A 23,296-nucleotide genomic window follows, 5' to 3' on the forward strand; every position below is an offset into this window, starting at 1 on the left:
ATCAATTTATTTTTCAGTGCAGTATGGATCATACCAAAGGATGTTATATGAGAAAATTAATTTGTTCTTAAATGACTTATATTTCCTGTTTCACAAATGGCACTGAATATTTGCTATGTCAACTGCTCTGCTCTACTGCATTAATATGATAATTTAATATAAAATTATCTAGATGTATAAAAAGGCCAGTGACAGACAGTCTAGGGAGATTTCAATGAACATACTTCGTAAGTGCAGGTGCAGTCCCTATAGTGTAGCCTTAGATAGGATTGTAGATGGCCGCCTTTCTTAGCTGAGCTCATTTCCTTCTTAATAGGACAGCAGTGATGTTTGGGCTTTATTGGGCCAGCAGAATGAGTTTACCCAAGGACTTAGAAGTAGGTGGAAGTGAGGGATATTTGCTCCCACAGAGCGACTCTTAGCCAAACCACTTTTAAAGGTTCCCATAGGGGGACTGTGTTCTAGATTCAACATGGAGTCAAGGAGAACCACACAAAATTATGAGATTTTTTTTTAGGCATCAGTTAAATGAGGTTCAGATGTGGAGCCTTGATTTGAAATAAACTTAAATGTAGGTTATATTCTCAGGTTTGTGTCCAGACGCTGATTACAGATCTGTTGATTTCTATCTATAGATCCGTGTCTGTACATTCCACGATTCGCCCACATGTTGGAGTTCGGTGAAAAGACTCATGAGGTTTCGATGACTGCTCTGAGACTGTTGCAGAGGATGAAAAGAGACTGGATGCACACTGGACGGCGACCATCAGGCTTGTGTGGCGCAGGTAGATTGTCTAATGTCCAAATGATAAATCCTTGGTTGTATTTGGAGGTCTCTTAAAGGGGTATTAAACCCAAAAAGGAGAAATCTGTCATCATTTACTCACTCTCATGTTGCAAACCTGTAGGATTTTCTTTTAAATCTGTGGAACTATGGAAGAAGATATTTAATGAACTGTTTTTGTCCATAGAATAAAAGTCAATAAGGTCCAAATAAAATCATTGTTCAACTCATGTATTAAAAGTCCAAATCAAATTCAGAACACTTAAAAGGGCTTTTCACTGAAATAGTTAACCCTGGTTAAAAAAGTAATTCTAAACCCCGGGTAACCGGAATACTGGATGAATATACTGAATATACTGCAGACTGTAATATCAAGTTTTTTCTTGATTTTTCTTTTTGAACTATAAAGGTAAGAACGAAACGGTCTCTTCTTTACTCCATTGTCATGTTTTCAATCGCCGTTTGAAATTTGTCCTATCATACGCAAAAACGACTGTTTATATACATCACGTGGTGTTTCCGTGACTTCCCAAAGCGCGTAAATATAAGGCACGCCGCGATTGGTTGTCAGTTGCTAAGCATCTAGTTGTAACATTCTAGTAACGCATCGTTTCACACTGTACAAGTTTGGCAAAAGCGGTGCCAACCCCGCATCTAAATTATAAGTGTGAAACGCTTTACCCGGGGTTAAAAGCAGTGTTTAGAATGACGATAACCCGGGGATAAGTGCAGCGTGAAAGACCCTTTAAACCAATGAAGTTAAGTGAATTACTTTTATGCTTACTTTTTGTGTGAAACCTTTGAATCCCTTTGGTTATTATTGAATAGACAAAAAAAGCTGAAGCATTCTTCTAAATATATTCTTTCTTCTAAATCATATACGTAAATGATATGAGTAAATGATGATAGAATTTTATTTAAATTTTTTTCTGCAAACTATCCCTTTTTAAACCTCAGTCCTTTGTTTGTTTTGGGTTACCTTCCGAGGTGTTGAAAGATTCACTAGATGCCTCCTTTGTCAGCTTGAAACTTGTTTTTTTTTTTTCATCTTCATTTCTGCTCATCTGTCAGATCATAAAGCAAATCCCTTAATGTGCTAAAAGTTTGACATGGGAACTGGAGCAGCAAGTTTCATAACAAGGATAAAAACAAGATCAGCAAGTGCTTTCCCACCGCACAGATCTTTGTGCCCTCGATCTGAAGCAGAACTGTTGATCCCTGTGCCTTGTCGTCAGCTAGTTGCCCTGACTGCACAGGAATAGAAGGCAGACTTCCTGCCTGCATCTCTAGTTCAGCCCTCTCTCACTGTCTCACTTTTCCCATCTAACATCCGCTGCTGCAATATCTGAATAATTAATAATTCATCATTAATCATTCACAGTGTTCAGGGGAATATGGTAAGTGTAAATGTCAGTTTTCTGTATTGAGGTTGATTGTTTTAGAGCGAGGGGAGTAAACACACAACTACACTTCACCTTCTGGCTCAGACTGCAAAAACAAGGATCAAGAGAAAATCAAAAAAGATAAATAAAGGGTGTCACCTACTGTGCATGTGCGTGTGTTTGTGCGAACGTTTTCACACAGAAATAATAATTCATCAATAAGTGTGCAGTATTTAGGATATATTTAGAGTTTACATATATAGTTTTTTAAATTATACTTGTTTTTTAAGTAAGGATTCAGTACATTGATAAATTGACAGTAAATTATTTTTATTTTCTACAAAGAAATCTATTTAAAATAAAAATGCTGTTATTTTGAACTTTTTACCCATCAATGAAAAAAAAGTATTGTGGTTTAATAATAAGAAAAATGTTTCTTGAGCAGTAAATCAGCTTATTAGAATAATTTCTGAAGGATCATGTGACACTGAAGACTGGAGTAATGATGCTGACAATTCAGCTTTGCCATCTTTGAATATATTACATTTTAATAATATGTAAAATTGTTATAATATTTCACAATATTGTTGGTTTTAACATACGGTATATTTTTGTAAAAAAATAAAAAATTTGAAACTGAATAACTGAGTCTACAATAAAGGTATGCCAGAACAATAAAGATAAATATAAAATTTAAGTAAAATATTATAATTATTATTTAATACAATATTATATTCTATATATTTAATTTAATATTAATTATTGTGTGTGCTTTTTAAGACAACATAATAAATGCATACACAATTGTTAGTAAATAAACATATTGTACAATCATATAAATATTGTCTTCGTAAATTGCATGCATCTTTGAGAAGTAAGCTTTTATGTTGACAGTGGATGGAAGAGGGATTGAAGAGGCTTGTTTTATTGTTGTTCTCTTAAACACATCTCCCCAGCTCTATTTACATAATGTCTACTAAACAGGTTACTGTATTGCACAACACACCTCAGCATCTGCGGATTCTTTTTACACATGCTCCATTACTATAGAAAATGCAACTCTCAACACTTTTGTGTGGCACATACATTGTATATTTGCATGGTGGTGAAATGTCATACAAATTGGGAACAATACTGTTTGGGGGACAAAACATTTATTCTAATATTCTCTCCCTTGTTCCCCCAGCTCTGCTCGTGGCAGCTCGTATGCATGAATTCCGTCGTACAGTGAAGGAGGTGATATCTGTCGTCAAGGTGTGCGAGGCCACGCTGAGAAAAAGGTGAGTGTCATGGCTGATCTGAGCAGATTCATAGGGAAATTGTATGTGGTTGTCACACAAACACAAGTAGTGACCCGACTGTTCGATACATCATTTAATTTATAATTACATTTTAATACCCCACATATTCTTTGTCACCAGAAAAGTAATCAGAAAAATCAATCCGAATACAAGCAGGCAGCAGCCCTGTGGTATAATATAATATATTTCACGACTTATTGGTATCGCCTAGAATTTTAATACTGGTGCATCCCAAGTTAAAACTCATTTGATAGGTTGTGTATCCCTGATGCCTGTACTTTAACATTTCCCCAAACGTTTCTTCTGCACTGATGCCCAGGCTGACAGAGTTTGAGGAGACCCCCACCAGTGCCCTGACCATCGATGAGTTCATGCGAGTGGACCTTGAGCAAGAATGTGATCCTCCATCTTTTGTTGCTGGAAAGAAAAAACTCAAGATGCAGCAGGTACTCATATGAGACATACACTACTGGTAAAAGGTAGAAAAGTAAATTAATACTTTTTATTTAGAAAAAATGCATTAAGGTGATCAATGATCAATAATATGATAACTATAAAGTTGCACTAACATTCAATAATATTCAGCAAAGACACATTAAATTGAAGTGACAGTAAAGACTTTTATAATGTTACAAAGATTTCTATTTCAAATAAATGCTGTTCTTTTGCACTTTCTAATAGAATCCTAAAAGAAAAACATTTATCACGGTTTCCTTACAAATATTAATCAGCACAAGTGTTTTCAACATTGATAATAATAAGAAATGTTTCTTGAGCACCAAATCAGCCTATTAGAATGATTTCTAAAGGATCACGTGACACTGAAGACTGAAGCAACGGTGCTGAAAATTTTACTTTGCCATCACAAAAAAAAAAAGCATTTATTCAAATCGAAACCAGCTATTTTAATTCAAAATACTGTTTAATAATATGACTATTTTACTGTATTTTTTACAAATGAATGCAGCCTTGGTGAGCATAAGAGAGACTTTTATAAATCTTTACATTTTAAATAATAGTCTATGCATATATGTGTGTGTGTGACCTGATATGAAGCTATGCATATATCATTCAGCCATATGAGACTCTGGATAAATGGTTCTCTTAATTGAAATGTCATTGTTTCAGCTGGAGCACGAGTTGTCCAAGAAACTTGAGGAATATCAAGGTTAGTCTGCCCTCCTGAAATAAGATATTGATTCTCTCTATTGACTCAATAAGGCATCTGAATGCTATCTGTGGTGCATTATCTCAGCTACACTAAGCATTTCAAGATTTTTTCAATGAATATGAATAGAAAATGCTTCTGTGGTTTGGAGCGCCCACCTTACCGACAGCAGCTGTTTTAATGAACGGTCTAAATATGTTTGGACTATACGTAATACGTGCCATTAGCATATGTATTCTGAACATTGAACACACTCTAGGAATCTATGTTGCATACTTAATATCTGTGAGACAGAAAAATGTAACTGTCAATCAGAGACGTCAGGCTCATGTGTACATGTGTGTACGTTGTCTGCAGGTGAGATCAACTCATACCGCGATGAGATTGAGACACAGCTGGCAGGGAACAGCAGAACCAAACTGAGAGGGATTTATGCTTCCTACACAAGAGAAGGTAGATCAATTCAAGTGCTCTGCGTGTTTATTTAGTACACCTAGGCTCATCTGAGTACAATTTGCTGATGATTTGTTCTTAATAGAGATTATTGTGTGGTTTTATGCTGATGCACGTGCAGATACACCAGTGTTCATTTTATATTATTCTCTAACACCCTTTCAGAGGATGACTGTGTGTCTTTGGCCTCTGGGGTGACTGGGGACGAAGATCCAGAGGATGAGGAAATGGAGGCAGCAGCCCAACATCTTAACCAGGATTTTATCAGTCAGGTGCTAGAGCGGGGGGACCAGGAAGAGATGGAGGATCAGGAGGCGAGTAAGGATACGGTACCGGTCTCTAGTCAGTCCACACGTATGCCCCTGACAGCCCTCTTCGGCCCTTTGCCCAGTGCAGCCAGCCTTGGTCTAACAGACTCCATTCGGGAATGCATCGCAGGGGAGATTAGAAACGGTGAGTGTCCCACTTCCTCAGCACAAGTTATTTGGCCAAACAGGGTGCTCATTACAGCATACTGTGTTTGTACTTGGTGTTTTATATGATAAAATGAGGCCTTGTACTGCAGACACTCAATCCTTCAAAAAAAAAGAAAAAAAAAAGAAATGAATACCTGTCACAAACAACTGGAAAATTAAACTGGTCAATAAGGTAGTCCAATAGCCAGACAAGATTCGATCCCTCCCTTCCAGCAACCTATCACTCACATGAAATGATCAGAGGCGGAGAGAGTACACAGCTTCATTACTTGAGTAAAATTTAGCAAGGGGTATCTGTACTTTTACTCAAGTACAAGTAAAAGTACTACAGTCAGATGTCTACTCAAGTAAAAGTACTGAAGTACTTGTTTTTAAAAGTACTTGAGTATCAAGAGTACATTTTCTAAATATTGCATTACTACTGCCACAGTGCTTACATTTATGTACAGAAACGTCCTACATGGAATTTTGAAAAATGTTAATACCTTGGAGAATGTAAAAGGAATTGAAAGTAAAATCAAGTAATTTTCATCTTTTTACCACGTTGCTTTATTTAACATTTCGCACTTGCCCACAAGGCAATAGCACAATGGCAATGCTCTGACAAACCTCTGCTAGAGTTTTAATGGATTTTTTGCACCCACATTTGAACTAACAATTGTGTGTACATGTGAGTTTCTCTGTTTTTTCATCAATCAAATCAATAAACCTAAACCAGCAAAGAAGGCAATATAGCAATGTTCTGACACACCTCTGAACCACACCTCTGAAAGCTGATTGCCGATAGGCTGTCCCAATCAGTGGCGCCTGCACAATCCAGTCACGTTTGAGAGGGAAAAAACAAATTGAGGGTTTCCGAGATTTTTTTTTTTTTTTAAAGAAGTAACGGGTACTCAGTACTCAGGGTTATGGATAGAAATGTAGTGGAGTAAAGAGTACAATATTTGCCTCTCAAATGTACTTGAGTAAAGTCATGAGTACTCCCCAAAAAAAATGATACTCGAGTAAAGTACAGATCCCTCAAAATTGTACTTAAGTACTGTACTCAAGTAAATGTACTCCGTTACTGTCCGGCTCTGGAAATGATTGCATAGATTCCATCTATGTTCCAGTTACGGTAATACCCAATGGAATTTTGTTTTGTTTTTTGTTACTTTTTTGTCTCATTTAAGAAGCTGTATCACTCATACACTGTTCAAATTTCAGGTTGATAATTGCATTACTTTCACAGAAATTCCACAGCAGGACTTCTCTTGTATCTAACTGCACTCTTGGAAATTTCTTGTGAAATATACAATATCATACTGTATTTCTACAGTGCATATGTACTATGAAGATACCCAACATGCAGTGTGGCATGAATAGATTATGCTATGTGGAGTTTCTTGATTCTTGTTGGTTTTATCTGTTCTGCTGAACTTATTTTTGGTTCACTTTTAGCGGTTTGTGTTTATTTTGTAATGTTCAGAATTTATCTTTTTTTATTATTATTATTATTTGTTGAGTGTCACCATTGTTGTGTTTTGTAATTCGAGTATTGACGTCTGTGCATCATTAGGTGATGGAAGAAAACAATCTTGTGTTGCAAGATGATGTCAGATCTTTCAAAGTTAAATCTCTGATATCCATCTACAAACAATTATACATTTTAAATTAAATATTGGTAAATCTTTATGCTGAAATAATGCTAATAATAGTATAGTTTGACTAACTTAAAATAGGCCAATTAGCTTATTTTATATTCTAGCTTGTCATTGTTTTAACACGTTTTCTTTTGTCATACTTCTGACTTGGCTAGATCAGAATTTTGAATATGAATATACAATGTCCAAGATCTCAAGCAAATGGAACACTACAGTACTAAAACAGTATAATTTCTTACAGTGTCATGGTAAAGACAACTTTATCATGTGAATTCACAGTAAAACAAGAGCAATAAATTACTGTGATGTCAGCATCATTTTGCTGTTGATTAACAGTAATTCGTAAAAACATAACCCAGCATGCATTCATTTTACTGTAAATTTCTGACCAGAGAAGTTTATTGTAAAATAATTGTGTACTTTTTTTTACAGTGTATATACGTCACAAAAGGGAAGAAAACAATTGTCACTAAAAAGCAAGCCTAGTCTTCCATTTGAATAGTTTGAGATACAATTTTATAATAATTTTATATTATTAACAATATTTTGTCCCATTTTATATTTGTCCCATTTTATATGGGCCCAAACTCTCATGGTCCATTTAATTATTTATTAAAACAAAATATTTTTCTGAGTATATCAAGCTGAATTTTGTTCTTCAAAGCCACTGGTTTTCTTTGTTATATGATGGATGACCGTAGGAAGTGTGGTGAATGTTTAATCTTTAGGAAAGCTTTAACCCTTTGCTATTGTGAAAGTCAGCTCTCCGATGGAGGGTCTGCCAGACATAATCACTTTGAGCTTTCTGAAATCCTTTTAAGACATTTAATAAGAGCTGCTCCAATCTGTCTGCTTCATGATGTACTGCAGAGGAAAAGCCACAGATGTACTTTCTCATTATAGTGTTTTTATGCTGATCTTATTTCAGTTTATAGAGAGCATATGATTTCAGAGATGGGAAACGTATGGGGCTTTACGCCGAGGTTATTAGATGCTGTCTTGTTTTATTTACACAGATCACTGTATTTGTTGTCCGAATGTCGTTCAGCAGTATAAAAATGAGAGGATACAGTTAAACATGAACTATACAAACACTACTTTTTAAAAGTTTGGGGTCGGTAAGTCTCTTATGCTCATCAAGGCATAAATTTGTGAAATATTATTACAATTTAAACATCTGTTTTCTATTTAAATGTTTTTTAAATTAAATGAATTCCTGTGCTTGCAAATATTCAGCGGTCATTACTCCAGTCTTCAGTCACATGATCCTTCAGAGATCGTTTTAATTTGCTGAGTTGGTGCTCAAGAAACATTTGTTATTATTAATGTTAAAACAGTTTTGCTGTTTAACATTTTTTTTCAGGATTCTTTGATGAGTTAGAAAAAAGCAGCATTTATTTGAAATAGAAATATTTTAAAAGTCTTCAGTTTAATGTGTCCTTGACTCCTTGCTGAATAAAAGTATTCATGTTAAATTTGTTTTGAACATTAGTGTAGTTAGTTATATACTTTGTAGTTATAATTATCGTATTACTAATAACCAGCACATATGCGGTTAAGCCGTACTGATCCATTTGATAACATTGAGTTAGACCCATTGTGAAATCATCTGTCAGGACTCATTGATTGATGTGTATGTCTTCAACAGATTACTTTATTTACCAAGAACTTTAGATTACTGAAAGGCGACTCTGAAAATAAAATGTCGCAGGATTCAACAGAATATCACAAGACACATCTCTGACCTCAGCACCTGCTCGCTTGCTGAACTCGGGCCATTCCCTTTTAACCTTTGACCCTGACCCCTGCCGACTCCTCGACCTAGGTGTTCCCTGTAGCTCTAAGTGACTAGCAGCAGTGGTTTATCTGAACACAGCATATGTCTGTCTCCTCAGGCCAGTGTAGGAGATCGGAGCAGAGCCGCTTTATTTTAAAGCAGTCCAGACTGTGATCTGCTGTCTGGGCAGCTTTCCGTGGACTATTTCTGCTGTGGCCGCTTGCTGATACATTTCCCTCGTCGTCATTGTCCTTTTGCAGGAGAAGGTGATGATTCTGCAAGAGTGAAAGCCTCTTAGAGTCGCTCATAAAGATGGCTTTATGGGGTTCCACTCAGCATGGATGAATCACTGCTCACAACAATACACACAGCAGACTATGAATGCCAAAGATGCATGCACTGTTGGTCACTCTGAATGTTGGCTTGTGTATATATGTTTGTGTGATTGTGCTGAAAGATGAAGAAAACGGTACAATGTGCAAGAAGTTGAGAGAGTTTTTTAAAGCATTGCATTTATTTGGGTTTTTCCATTACAATGAAAAACCAGAATGTTGAACTAAAACTGACCCTTAACAAAGCACAATAAATGACTACGAACAGATTTTAGGCTTCATCAGAACAGAAACATCAAATAAAATATGCATATACAAATTTATATTTTACACAGCTACGTACATTAGAATTTGTCCTTAAATTTTTTTTTTTTTAAATTGTATATTTTATTTCATATTCCAGTGTAGCAGGGACCAAAATTCAGGCAAAAAAAGTGCAAAAAGCTGAATTTTTTTAAAACTGCTGCAGTGTGCAGGTCTGCATAAATTCTGTTCTTTAAATAGGGAATGCATGAGGCAGACAGAGAGAGGTAGAAAGCAAGTGACCAAAAGAGAGATGTGTGTGTGTGTGTGTGCGTGTGCGTGTGCGTGTGCGTGTGTGTGTGTGTGTGTGTGTGTGTGTGTGTGTGTGTGTGTGTGTGTGTGTGTGTGTGTGTGTGTGTGTGTGTGTGTGGTCTGGCAGATGCCTCTCTCACTCTGACAGGCTGTCGGTACTGGAGTGTCTCACTCTTTCAGACTGACTGTCTCTTCAGTTCTCTAGGGACACATGAGATTCACTCTCTCTCTCTTTCACTTTCTCATTTTCACTGCAGTGAAGAAAGTGACTGGCCAATTCCACAGCCTTCTTTTCATCAATAGCATCTGTTTCACGCAGGTTCACTTCCCACCGGCGCACCAGTTTTAGCCCAGAAATCTCCCTCAAAAAGCATCCAAGGAGTCCTGCTTATTTAATCAATATATATTTTCCAGAGCAGAAAGTGCAGTGAAATATAAATTTTATCTGATGATGATAAAAGGGTTTGGGAGTCCATTATCAATTTTTGTTTTTCACTATTCAATATATTCCAACTCCATCTTGGGTCTTGGGTAATGCATTTCAGATTGTGTGTGTGTGTTTGTGTGTGTGTGTGTGTGTGTGTGTGCGTGCGTGCGTGTGTGTGTGTGTGCGCGTGTGTGTGTGTGCGTGTGTGTGTGTGTGTGCGTGTGTGTGTGTGTGCGTGTGTGTGTGTGTGTGTGAGAGAGAGAGAGAGAGAGAGAGAGAGAAGATGAAAATATGGGAAGGTTTTCCCCTTGGGCTTGCTGTGGTTTTTATGAACCTTGTTTGAACTTTGCCATTTTAAATGCCATGTGTTAGCCAACATGTCCACGACTGAGAGGAGAGAGGAACTTTCCTCAAAGAAGCGACCTGCCTGTTCTTACAAAGCTTCCTGGGACGCTCCCTTTCTTGGATCTCTTTGAAACCAGGATATTTTGATTCTCTAGTGTGATGAGCAGCTTACAGCATTGAGAATCTCAGTACCTGCATCACCGCTTTACTGAGAAAGTTGAACTCTCAGGCTTCAAAAAAATCTAAATTTCCTCTGCATAGACAGCATGTGTTTTTTATAAATTTTTCTAAATGACTCTGAATCATCTGTAAGTACTGTTATTATTTTGGAGCCGTGGAGCCGAGCAGTTACAGTAGGACACATGCTCTCATACATTGACCTGTTTTTCGCATGTGGGCGAAACAGTTTGTATCCAGTTTTTGACATTTTCTAATACCACCCCCCATTTCTCTTCTTCTCTATGTAGGTAAAAAAAAACAAAAAATCTCAGCCCCTTGTGGACTTATATTGAGCTGTTCACACAGATTTGCTCTTAGGGATGCACAATCGGTACCATAGCGGTTATCAGGCAGCATTTTTTTTTTTTCGTCCTGGCGATATTGGTTTATTTTTTCATGCACATTTCCACTATTTACCATTCAGCTTACCTTTGCCACAGTGTTGTTATTGTTAACTAAATCTATAAAAAAAATGTTTTTATTTAAATACAGCTAAGATCATATATAAAATATTAGATCAAAAACTTGTTGAAAAGAATGTTGAAAAATGTAGAAATCAGAAAAAATGGAAATGTTGCCTTGACAACTAACTGAAATAACTTCAAGTTGAAGTGCTAAAATGACTATAACCGAATTAAAAATAAATGAAAGTTAAATACAAATGTTTTTAAAAAAACACCCAAGCCAAGCATATTACAAAATTTAAATAAAATCATTCCCAGCTAATTCAAAATATTAATATAGATAAATAATACTGAAGTAACACTGCTTTGCCATCTATTCTAACACTTTCCAAAAGTTAATCATTAGAAACACTAAGGGCCCCATCATACACCCGGCACAGTGCAGCGCCAAGCGCTACGCAAGTGTTTTTTGCTAGTTTCAGTCTGACGCAGTTATAATTTTCACGTCCTGTGCCACGTTGTTTAAATAGCAAATGCATTTGCACCCATTTGTGTGTCCATGGGCGTGCTGGCTTGAAACCGAGGTGTGTTCAGGCGCATCGTTGACGCGTTGCTATTTTGAGGCAACTGAAATAGACTACACTATTGACCAACTGAAACCTGGTCTAAAGTCAATGACGTAATATTTATAATGTTATGTTAAATAATGTTATTTAAAGAGCGCGTTAGTAATGTGCGTGCGCCTATAGCCGGGTCCACAACGTGCTTACACTCTGCTTATTAAACACACACATAGCAGCACACAAACATGCCAAATGTTAAAAATAAAAGGATTACAATGTAAAAGATTAATATTTTGTATAAAGATATGGTGGAATCCGGCTTGTCCAGTAGATGGTCTGCTTGCGCGCTTTAACCTCGCACACAAACTGATCCATTTGGAGAGGCATTCAGTCTTTCCTCTTGCAAATTCCATCATGTAAATAGCAATTCACCATGGTGCGAGCACAACTGGCTTTTAAAGGGAATGGAAGATGGGAGTATGATTGTTTTTTTGCACGTTATGCCCAAAGCACACCCATTAATCATTAAGAGAATAGGGGACAACCCTTTAAGACCATGCGCTGAGCGCGCCAACCATTTTTCCGTCGTTAAACCTGCAAAAGTGGATTCGGTGCACTTGCTGCCTGTGCTTTAGACCATGCCTTTAGATCGTTAAAATATGGCCCTAATAATTGAATAACTGTTAAATGTAATATTTAGCAAATCTCTAAATTAATATACTTTTTTCATACTGTGCATTATACTTTAACGTTGTGATGAATTTGATCTTCATTTAACTCAACACAGCATCTTAAAAATGCAGCACTCATGCTGAGTCCCTGAAAAAAACTGACACGCATTGCCCTAAAATCTAAAATACACTAAAAAAATGTCCATATAGTGTATGTTACATTGCAAAAAAACAATTAAAAACGCTACAAACGGATGCAAGAACACATCCTGTGTGAACGGACCCTAAATCTTTCAGGTTTAAGCTCCTATTCCAGGGGTAAAAAAGTGAAATTGTCCTCCTGTTTGTATTGAGGGGGGCATGTCACGAGTTTCCTGCAGCAGGGACACTGATTGATTACACCTGCTTGCAACTCCTCCCATACTGCATTGCTGCATTGCATTTACTGTTATGCACTGAGCTTCGGCTATGGTGATGCTGCCTCATGGTCCTGTGCGCTCTGAGCGCTCTCTGCTGTTAATGCCATTGCTGCTCGCATGTGTAAAGTATCGATCTAATGGCCTGCGTGCAGTCAGACAGCTGTGCTTGATTCAGAGCGATTGCCCAGTGGCTCGGGGAACGAGAGAGAAACGGGAGACGCCGTGTCTAGGAGGACATTCACTGAATGACGCATGGGAAAGCACAGCTTCTGCAGGCAAATGCAGCGTTTAACCTTTCAAGCGGATGTGTTTGACGTGATCAAAACATGTTGAGGGATAGCGGAGAGCAAAAGGCTCTTTTGTAGTCTATCCACATTTATAGTTAACTGCATGTGCCGAATGTCAATGTGTTAAGGCAGATAGCTAGTCTGATCTGAAAGATAGTGTAGCTGCCTACTGTAGCTGACCCGAAGACAAGAATACACACACACACACACACACACACACACACACATATATAAATTCTTCACTCCTTGGCCTGTTTGCCCACAGCACATACAGTGGGAGCAGGTGGTGAGGTTGGAAAAGGCCCTTAGAGGTTATCGTGCCATATTGCAAGATGGGTTTTTTTTCTACCTTGTCCTCCTTTTTGTTTGTATGAGCGTGAAACACTCTCAAACCGCAAGCACTTTCGACTCTTTTTCAAGCATTCAGCAAAAGAAGCTACAGTAAATCTCAGTGGATCTTCAGAACAAGGACTTCTCTTGTTGACATTATGAGAAATCTAATTTTAAAGTACAACACCAGTTGATGGAGAAATTAAAAATTAAGTTGTAGATTAATATATAATGGCTTGTAAAATAAATATCTACAAACATTCATTTTTTCAGTCTCAAAATGGGCATTTCTCTGTGGCATTTCAAAGCAGAGCATCAAGCAGATCTGTTTATTTGCATAATGATTCACATGATTCATTATGTAATCTGGATTAGGTTCAGTCAAGTCAAGTGCATGTTCGGATTAGGCTCATTTCACATTGAAATATGTTCGAGCATATTGCATTATGCCCATTTAATCTTGTTTCATATCATCACACGACCAACATGGTCGTTTTTGAGTTTTTGAAGAAGCCAATAATTAAGGACAGTTTGCACAAAAAATAATAGTCTGCAATCATTTTCTTATCTTCATGTTGTTGCTAACCCTGTTATTTTCTCTGTGGAAATCAGGGGAGTCTTTTAAAGAATCTTCACAGAGCTTTTTTGTGTGCTAGTTCATAATCCAAAAATGACAAATCTCAAAAATCGAGAAGTTCCAAGTCTTCTGAAGCTTTCAAATCAAATATGGTGCCACAGGTTGGATGTCAATCATTTCAAATCATTGTATCTCATGTGTCTTATGAACAAACACCATCGTGTAATATTTGTTTTGAGAGTGAATAATGTTTTTTTTTATGTATTTAATCCACAAGTCATACTGTTGTGCCAGTTCATATCTATTTAATAGAAAACAGGGAGTTTAAATTATTACAATTTTCTCATTTTGAGTTAATTAGAAAAAATAAAACTAATTTGGAAAGACATAAGGGTAAATAAATAATAACAGATTTTGTTTTTGCCGTTTTGATATATTCCTTCAGCTTCAGTTTTCAGCTTTTCTTTCTAGTTTCAAGCAGGAAATTTTATTCATGTTCAAAATGGTTATGTGAATTCGCTGAACAGTACTTCATACATCTCTAGGCTATTGACAATGGACCTTTTCCCACTGAAATTTTGTTAATGTGGCCGACTGGCCGCACATTAAGCCTAGAGAAGTTAGTGACTTGGTTGTGTATCGTTTACTGCTGGTTGCATAGCTTAGCCTATGTAACCTTTGGGTGACTTCTTTCACGTTTTTCATCCCCCAACGAAACCAGAGCACCTTGTGAGAGGCTACCATCATCTAACCAACCCCAATCAGCCACACGCCAGCCTTCTAAAGAGCAAAAACCTGATCGTGCCATGTTGTTTTTCTTACTCCCTTCTATCCAAGCCGGCTGTGCAATCGCTCTGGTGAAACGCTGTGATTTGCTCCACTGGGTTTGATATGTGACAGCCCTAGCAAGCTGCCTGCAAACAAGCTCAATTCCCTCATAGACCAGTGTGCCCATGTTGGCCCATGCCTGAGCAAGTATCCTATCTCCGTCTTATGGACGAGGTACCTGGATTCAATTACAGTCCTGCTAAAGATTTAGAATTCACCTCCCCCTTGAAAAGCAGGTATTAGTGGAGCAGGCAGCAGGAGATAGTTAGAAGATGTAATATACAGTGTGGAGAAGGCAGTAAGAACAACTACAAAAAATCCATATGAGACACCGGCTTTTGACTGACACCATGACTTATATTGTGAGTTAGGAAAAAAAATCATACCTTACGCAACTATATACATACACATTTTCTTGATCAATACATTTGAAGCACTTTGACATGCATCTTTGCATTACTGTTGGTAACAAACGTCAATGTTCAAGGGGAGGATGGATTTACATTTAAATGTGCTATTAAACTGGATGTCTTGTTATTCATGAAGCATGTCAACCATTTAATTAAATGAAACCAGGGGTCTTTAAATTAAAATATAAAGGCAGCTGCATAGTTTTTATGTATGAAGACCAATTTGAGAATATAATTATAAATATTACAAAGACAACATGCATTTATATTGTCATTATACTAAAGAATATTATTAAAATATTATCTGGAAAATTTGGTATATTTAAATATATTTATTATATGTACATTTAGTATTTGGTTTCATTTTATAATAATATTTTATTTTAACATTTTACTGTTAAAATGTATAATAATATATTGAATATAGAGAATTGTTTTTTTTTTACTGTTAGAGTCAAACTGGAGTTAGAATCTCTTTTTTTGTATCTCTAATACTGGAGACTACAGCCTTTGAAGTTGTGTGATGTATCTCATACCTCACACATGCAAGTGTACGAATCTGAGACGAGGGCAGATTGTGACCCATTTTCGTTTGTCTCAGTTCAGATATTTAAATCTGTTCTCCCTGGCCAGTCTTGCTGTGAGAACGTCAGAGCGTGTGAATGTGAGTTGGATGGCCACAGTAAAGACGACGTTCAGATCTCTCTATGTTCAATTGATGAACATCTGGTCCTGATCCACTGAGGCTCCACCAATCCTATCACACTTTTCCCCGGCCAACTTTTGCAGCTCTTCACACTTGTTATATGAAAATAAGTCACAGAGAAAGTTTTGCACGTTTCACCGTTTGCTTTAGTTTGATCCTTGCTTAGGGTTTTTAAATCTCAGTAAAGGTTATCAAGGATAGATCACACAAAACTGAATACAAATGGTAATCAGAATCAGAGTGTTTCTTTTGTGTTATTCAGAGATAGTTTATACTTGATTCACCATGAGTAAACACTTGATTATTGCATTCCCAAGTTCACGTGTTTTTACTACCCATTAGAGTCCCATTTACACTTACAGGCAAAGATGTTGCTTTATATTGTGATTGTTTTCTTTCATCATGTATATTTACAGCTCACTCTTCTTGCCCTGATCTCATTAATATTTATTTTTTTCCTACAGACACATGCTAGTTGTATTCAGGCGGTGTTTATAACACACATTTATGTGTACCTGAGGGCATTGTTTTAGCATACAGTAACATTTCTGTTCATATTTCCCTCAGTATGAGATTTCAATTTAGGGATTAATAAATTTGACACTGTGAATTTCAAGACAATTTGGAAAGTATTTAAGGAACACACAAAATCCTTTCACATCACTGCTAAGCCTATTAATGGCAATTACACAACAAAGAGCTGGCAGTGCGTGCATTATTCAGAGGATGCCACCAAACTACTTCCTGTATAGCATATCTCTGACAGCTGTGGACTGCAGTCAAGCAGGATGATTTTCTTCAGTTTATATTATTAATATCGTGCATGCTGTCTGGTGGTAAACACTGTCACGTGACTCCTTTTCATTACGTTTTTCTCATTTTATTAATGCATGTGTCTTTGTCTTTCTATAGTGGAAGATAAATCAGGTAACGGGGAACTAGATCTAGATGGGATTGATGAAGATGAAATTGAAAAGGTAAGTTATTAATATTAATTTTCCCAATCCGTATATTTGTCTTGTTTTCTGGTAAAAAATATTAAAAACATCTTTACAAGAAGATACATTTATCTGAGGAGCAAAATTGTGTACCATAATAAGACATACATCTCACAATTTTTTTTTAGATTTATATGTAAATTTTCATTTAAATCATTTTCTTACTGAAAAACAAGACAAAAATACAAATTAAGAGAAAACAGTATTTCCAGTATAACACATTACTGTGTTGTTCTCTGAGGATTGGAGCTTTAAACTGCTTCTGAACTTTAGCAGGGTCATGTGAAGTTGAAACTGTCTGATGTCTTGCATCCCAGATTCACAAATGATCACCTCTTAGCGTTACTTCTGTTATCTCTTCTCCAGTACATTCTGAACGAGATAGAGGTGGAGGCGAAGACAGAGCTGTGGATGAGGCAAAATGAGGAGTATTTGAGGGAACAGAAAGGTAAGCAAAAAGGAGAAGAAGAGCTTAGTACCTGTGCATTTATTAACACAACCCGATTTGACGTCAGAGGCATGTGTCTAACTAGAGAACTGCTCAGCCACAGAGATAAAAAGGAATCAGTGAAAGGAAGGATTTTGTTTTTTAAATACTCAATTGGCACGGTGAACTACTTCAATTTCATCCCACGACTGAACCTTGTGAGATTAGGCTCGATATTTTAAAAATACGTAAATGAAAAACACCTGTGATAACTAAAAGATCGACCTTCTGAAGTTAATCGGCTCAAAAGATTGTTGAGTTTTTTAAAGCCCTTTATTTTGTATTGCTTTTTGTGTCTACTCTAAAACGCTCCATTTGATAAAGCCATTGTGCTCCCATTTGGTTTTATTTTTTCAGAAAAAGAAGAAAGAATAGCTAAAGAAAAGGAACAAGGGACCTATAAGGAGAAGGTGAGTAAGTCATGAGTGTGTGTGTGTGTGTGTCTGGCTCTTACTTATGTCGACATGGGCTTCTCTCCCATTCCGAGGTCTTTATACACTCAGCAGCTAGGGATCCTAGGAGACCGCATACTTTCCATTTGAACTTCGATTGCTCCTCTGGTTTCACCCCAGGCTTTCAGTGCCGCCTCTCCTTAACCTGTCTGCTCTGACATCTGCACCGCGACTCCCAGTTGAGCTTGGATTAGTCAGCCCTGCTCTGCACCTCTAATGATGTGCCTTGAGCCTGATAGCAATTTCAGATACAGTCGTCCACTTTTTGACTGTGAAGAGACTTGTTACACTTTGGTAGACGAGGAACATGGTCAGCGGAGATCAGTTGAGCTTGATTGCTTTTCCAGGCTATTAATAGGATTCTGTCACCTTCTTGTTGACAGCTGTTAGTCTGACATCATTATATCAAGCCCCAATAGAGAAAATGCACTGTTTAATGCCCCCCCCCCCCCCCCCCCCCAAAAAATGCTCACTTAATAAATTAACAGCATGCTTTAGCCTTCAGAATCTGTTTTAGAGAGTCAAAGGACTCTTCGCTATCGCAGAGCCATCTAAGCACTGACCCCAATGTTTGTTTTTCACTGTTAACAACTTTTATCTCGATTTGTGTAGCCAAAGAAGCCGTCCAAGAAGCGAGAACCGATCCTGGCCAGCACTGCGGGAGAGGCCATAGAGAAGATGCTGGAGCAGAAAAAGATCTCCAGTAAGATCAATTATGATGTTTTGTGGGACCTCAACAGCAAGGGCAGCGGGAGCAACACCCCCCAGCAAGCCGAGGACGTGCCTGCCGGTGGCTCTGGACGCAAGAAGTTGACCCGCCGCAAGAAGCAGCCAAACAAGAGCAATCTCGGGCTCGCTAAACCCGCAAGCCTCATGGGCAAGAGGTGAGAATTTAATGAATAGGGAATCTGTTGTTGTTGTTTTTTACTTGGTTACTGTTGGCTCACACTGTGCTTTGCAACTTTTTCTTCTTTTTCGCTCCCAGAAACCACTAAGTCTGTCTTTATGTAGTAACAGGGACCCACTCCAAGTAGTAAAGAGCCTCTTTTGTTCCTCAGACAAAGGACATGATCAAAAAGGCTGTTCCCTTGCCCTTGGAGGACTACATTTTTCTTCTTGTCGGCCTCCAACATTTTGTCTTTGCTTTGCTCTTTTGGCTGACCTTCACAGTCATTTCCACCAGGAGAAAGCTTGTCATCAATTCAGTGCCAGGACTGTCTGTCTGCCATCACCTGGCACCCTGTAGTGCATGCTGGGAGCCTGCCCCTTCTCCAATTAATAGTCCTCCAGGGCTCCAAACGTCCCTGTGAGAGAAGTAATGAATATACGACAGACGGAGCGCAAGATCATGACTTCTACACTTTGGCGTTGAAAGATAATTTCTCATTGTGTGATGCCTTTCCTCCAGTCCATTTCATTAATGATAATTACTAATTTCATACTGAATGGTGAGATGATGATGAATCAGACATACGAACACTGTCGGAGACCTCATATTCTGAAGCTTCGAAAAGGCAATTTACTGTCCCCTGTCTTTTGAATCTTATATTCACAAATGAGTTTGAAACAAAACTATACAACTCTCACATTAGTTTTATTACATTTGAGATTTTTTAAATATAATTATCTTCAGGATATCCTGAAGATATAAAAACATTAGTGTTTTTGCTAGTGTTATCATTTGCTTTGTTTGGTGGGAATGCAATATATATATTTTTTTAATTATTATTATTTTTGTTAAACTACCTTTCAAAGGTTTGGGGTCGGTAATATTTTTTTCAAAGAAGTCACTTATCCTTACCAAGGCTACATTTATTTAATAAATTTGATAAATACAGTAAAAACACCAATATTGTGAAATGTTAAACTGTTTTCTAATTAATAGAATTACATTTTATATTTTATAAAATGTAATTTAATCCTGTGATGACAAAGCTGAATTTTCAGCATCATTACGCCAGTCTTCAGTGTCACATGTCAAATGTGTTGAATGAAACATTTCTTATCATTATCAATGTTGAAAACAGTCGTGCTTACTATTTTTTAAATGACTGTTGATGGTTTTTCAGGGTTCTTTGATGATTAGAACGTTCAACAAGGCAGCATTTTTTTAAACAGAATTTTTTAACAATGTAAAAAAAATAAAAAAATACTGACCACAAACTTATCTATTTTTATCACTTTTTATTGAGTATTGTATTTAAGACCATAGGGTACTAACATTTGTAAGTCATATAAAGCTTTTTTTATTTACTTTATTTATTCATGAAAATCCCCAATTGTTGCAAGGCATAAGTTAACTTACCTCGCTTGAACTCTTGTTCACCCCATCAGACGGCCGAACCAGCAGAGGCCAATGTAAAAATATTAAATCATCATAGTCTGATGACACTGTGGAACAAATTGGACGATAAACTTGAATTCAGTTCCAGCTCCAGTTGAGAGAGTTTGTTCCCCCTCCTGTTGAATCATAGGAACATTTGTAACGAGCTGCTATGGGAGGGCAAATACTTTTTAGTTCTGTTGCCTAATCTTAAAGTAGCAACTGTCTAAGATATTTCACGCAGTTCTTTTAGAAACAAATGGTTCAAAAGAGCGAGTAGCCCCTTTTCTTTTCTGGATTGACTGAAGTGTGCAGAAATAAATGTCTAAAATTGCTCAGCATTTACAATGCATGCATTACTCTCGGTCACGGAACTCTCCCTCCAGCTGATCAAAGCACTTTTCTTTGAAGATATTTTGGTATATGAACTGGTCTACAAGTTATTTTTGGGGGCTGAATAGACTAACACAGATCTATTTGCCTGCATAAAGATGCTGTTGTTACTCTTCTTCACTGCCTTTAGTAGCTCCCAGACTCCTTCTAGACGCTCCGCTAACCAGGTAGAATCAGACTTCCATCCCCCTTTACCAGCCTCAAACACCAGCTGCCAGATTAAACCTCCGCACGACCTCCAACTAACAGCAACGGAGAAGCTCTCCTCCTGCAAGATAAGAAGATAATTGGCATCCAGTTCCTCTTCTTTAATGTCTTTCCTCCTTTTTTCACCTCTTCAAACCCCCTTCCTTTTCTACCCTTGTCTCTTAGTAAAGGCTTACCGTTCTATAAACTGCCGGGATTTGCTTTTTGAAGTGTAAATCTGATCTCGATGCGCGGGGATGACCTGTCTATGCCTCTTTTCTCGGCGTACCTCAGAAAAAGTGACAGCACGACAGAACGCTTCACCTCCCAGCTCCAGCGTGCTGCCTGATCCTGTTTCTGATCCTCGTTTTACAGTAACAGCTACCGCTTTGAAATCAGACTGACGATTTAAGGAGCAGCATCGACCCTGGGGACTTGGGAGTGAAGAAGTATATGTATTTCTGCTCTGTACCAGATCCAGTCTGGTTTTTTTAAGCTCCATGACAACGTGAGTGGAGATTGATTTGTAAATGTTAGGTTAAGGTCAGACAGAATGAGTTAGAGTTGTTCCTGAGATGTGCTTTCCACCAGGCCTACACTGAGTAAAGTTCACAGCACCTCTCATTATCCCGGCGCATCCGGAAATAGCCAGTGAGCCTGTGTGCCCTGATGGGTTTCGCAGATCCTCCCTTTCTGTTTGACCCGGCTCAGATTCCCACACTAAAATGTCATTGTTTCCACCTTAACATTAGTCCACTTCCAGCAGTATGGCTTTTCGCTCATTATTACAGTGGGATCTCAATGTCCATACTGTTTGAACCCGTCATCTTGCGTTCTACAGGGCAGGAAACCAAGGCAACCGACTGTGGAGTGTGTCATTCAGTGCGTCTCAATGGCTTTCTTGTCGCCAAAAAAAACCTTTCACCACCCTGGCAACTAGATCAGCACTTTGTTTTTTCTAGCGTGGTCACGTTGACCCAGGACAGCATGGAACCGTCTAGCGGTATAGCAAAGTTGTTCTCTAAAGACTTTTGTCACAGAAAATCTCTTGTGGTTGTACTTTAAGCCTAAGTGAGATAAGACGGTAGGAAGGACCTCTTAGGATCATCTTGTGCCTGGTTCTCGACCTCTAAGCTCAGTGAAAAGGTTTTAGGCTGGGTCTCTCCGCATGATGGGCTCTATTGAGATCTGTTAGTCCAGAGGATGTCTGGTGGTGGGAGTAAGGGAGCCACATCCTGCTGATGGGAATCATGTTTGGTCGAGACAAAGCAGCTGGATTGTTTCATTTAATCTTGTGAGGTCATGGCTAATGAAATCACAATAATGATGGAAGGAAATCCACACACACCAATGACACCACAAGTTTTTTAGCATTCTTGGGTCTATAAGTATTTTCATATTCATTGTCTTCATAGGGATTCCAACAACAAAAAAAGCTATCAACAAAACTGCCCAGCTCTGAAGAAAAATATATTTGAAAATCAGAGAAAGCTCAAATAAGACTGTTTAGTTAATATATTTCATGTGTCAAAGAACTACTGCCCATGAAGCATTGTGAATGATGCAATACTATTGATTTGGTGTTTTTTATGAAAATATATAAAATTAAATATATTTGAAGTAGACATAAATAGTATAAAAGTCAGGTATATATAGAAATATTCAAGTTGTTTGTTGGACTGATTTGGTTGTTATTTGCATCTATGGGTGTGGCTATCATTTCTTTGGCAAAACCGACTTCTCTGATTGGTGGATTCAAGGCGCTGCCATTTCAGGATTGTGGATAGTGTATTTCTTCACAGAGAATTTAAAATATTATTCAAAGTATTTAAAAATATATATTTTGAATTCTCACAAACTCTTGACGTCTACAGGAGTATACTATTGTTTAAACGTTTGGGGTTGATACGATTTTTTAAATGTTTTTGAAAAGAGTCTATTATACTCACCAAAGCTGCATTTATTTGACCAAAATATAGTTAAAACAGTATTGTGAAATGTTATTACAATTAAAAATAACTGTTCTCTATTTTAATATATTTTAAAAATGTAATTTATTCCTGTGATGGCAAAGTTGAATTTTCAGCATCATTACCCCAGTTTTCAGTCAGAAATTATTCTAATATGCAGATTTAGTGCTCAAGAAACAGCTGTGGACACATTTATTTCAGGGTTCTTTGATGAATAGAAAGTTACAACAAACAGTCACTTTTGATCAATTTAATTCATCCTTGTTAAATAAAAGTATGAATTTATTTAGAAAAAAATCGTACCCCTAATGTTGAATTATAGCGTATCATCACTTACTAATCTCGGATCTCATGTTTTGAAGGGTTACTGTTAAAATATGGAGAAAATTAATGAGATTTTTACTTCCAAAACTTGGCCGTTGTGCTCATA

General features: G+C 37.4%; 1 protein-coding gene across 2 annotated transcripts in view; it reads left to right on the forward strand.

The window, feature by feature from the left end:
- Positions 1–23,296, forward strand: part of brf1b (BRF1 general transcription factor IIIB subunit b) — a 58,973-nt gene that overhangs the window by 20,625 nt on the left and 15,052 nt on the right. Inside the window, exons 7-17 of one of the 2 annotated variants that reach the window (XM_079639140.1) lie at positions 636–785; positions 3,353–3,446; positions 3,787–3,913; positions 4,596–4,635; positions 4,993–5,088; positions 5,254–5,541; positions 16,970–17,034; positions 17,422–17,503; positions 17,900–17,952; positions 18,607–18,878; positions 18,980–19,107. In XM_079639140.1, the coding sequence (XP_079495266.1) occupies positions 636–785; positions 3,353–3,446; positions 3,787–3,913; positions 4,596–4,635; positions 4,993–5,088; positions 5,254–5,541; positions 16,970–17,034; positions 17,422–17,503; positions 17,900–17,952; positions 18,607–18,878; positions 18,980–18,989 (1,277 nt within the window). In that variant the 3' untranslated portion in view covers positions 18,990–19,107. Of the gene's footprint in view, positions 1–635; positions 786–3,352; positions 3,447–3,786; positions 3,914–4,595; positions 4,636–4,992; positions 5,089–5,253; positions 5,542–16,969; positions 17,035–17,421; positions 17,504–17,899; positions 17,953–18,606; positions 18,879–18,979; positions 19,108–23,296 lie in introns of those variants that run through there. The other variant, XM_079639139.1, reaches the window with a different exon arrangement.

Source organism: Phoxinus phoxinus, assembly GCF_949152265.1.
Source record: "Phoxinus phoxinus genome assembly, chromosome: 16".
Lineage (NCBI taxonomy): Eukaryota > Metazoa > Chordata > Actinopteri > Cypriniformes > Leuciscidae > Phoxinus > Phoxinus phoxinus.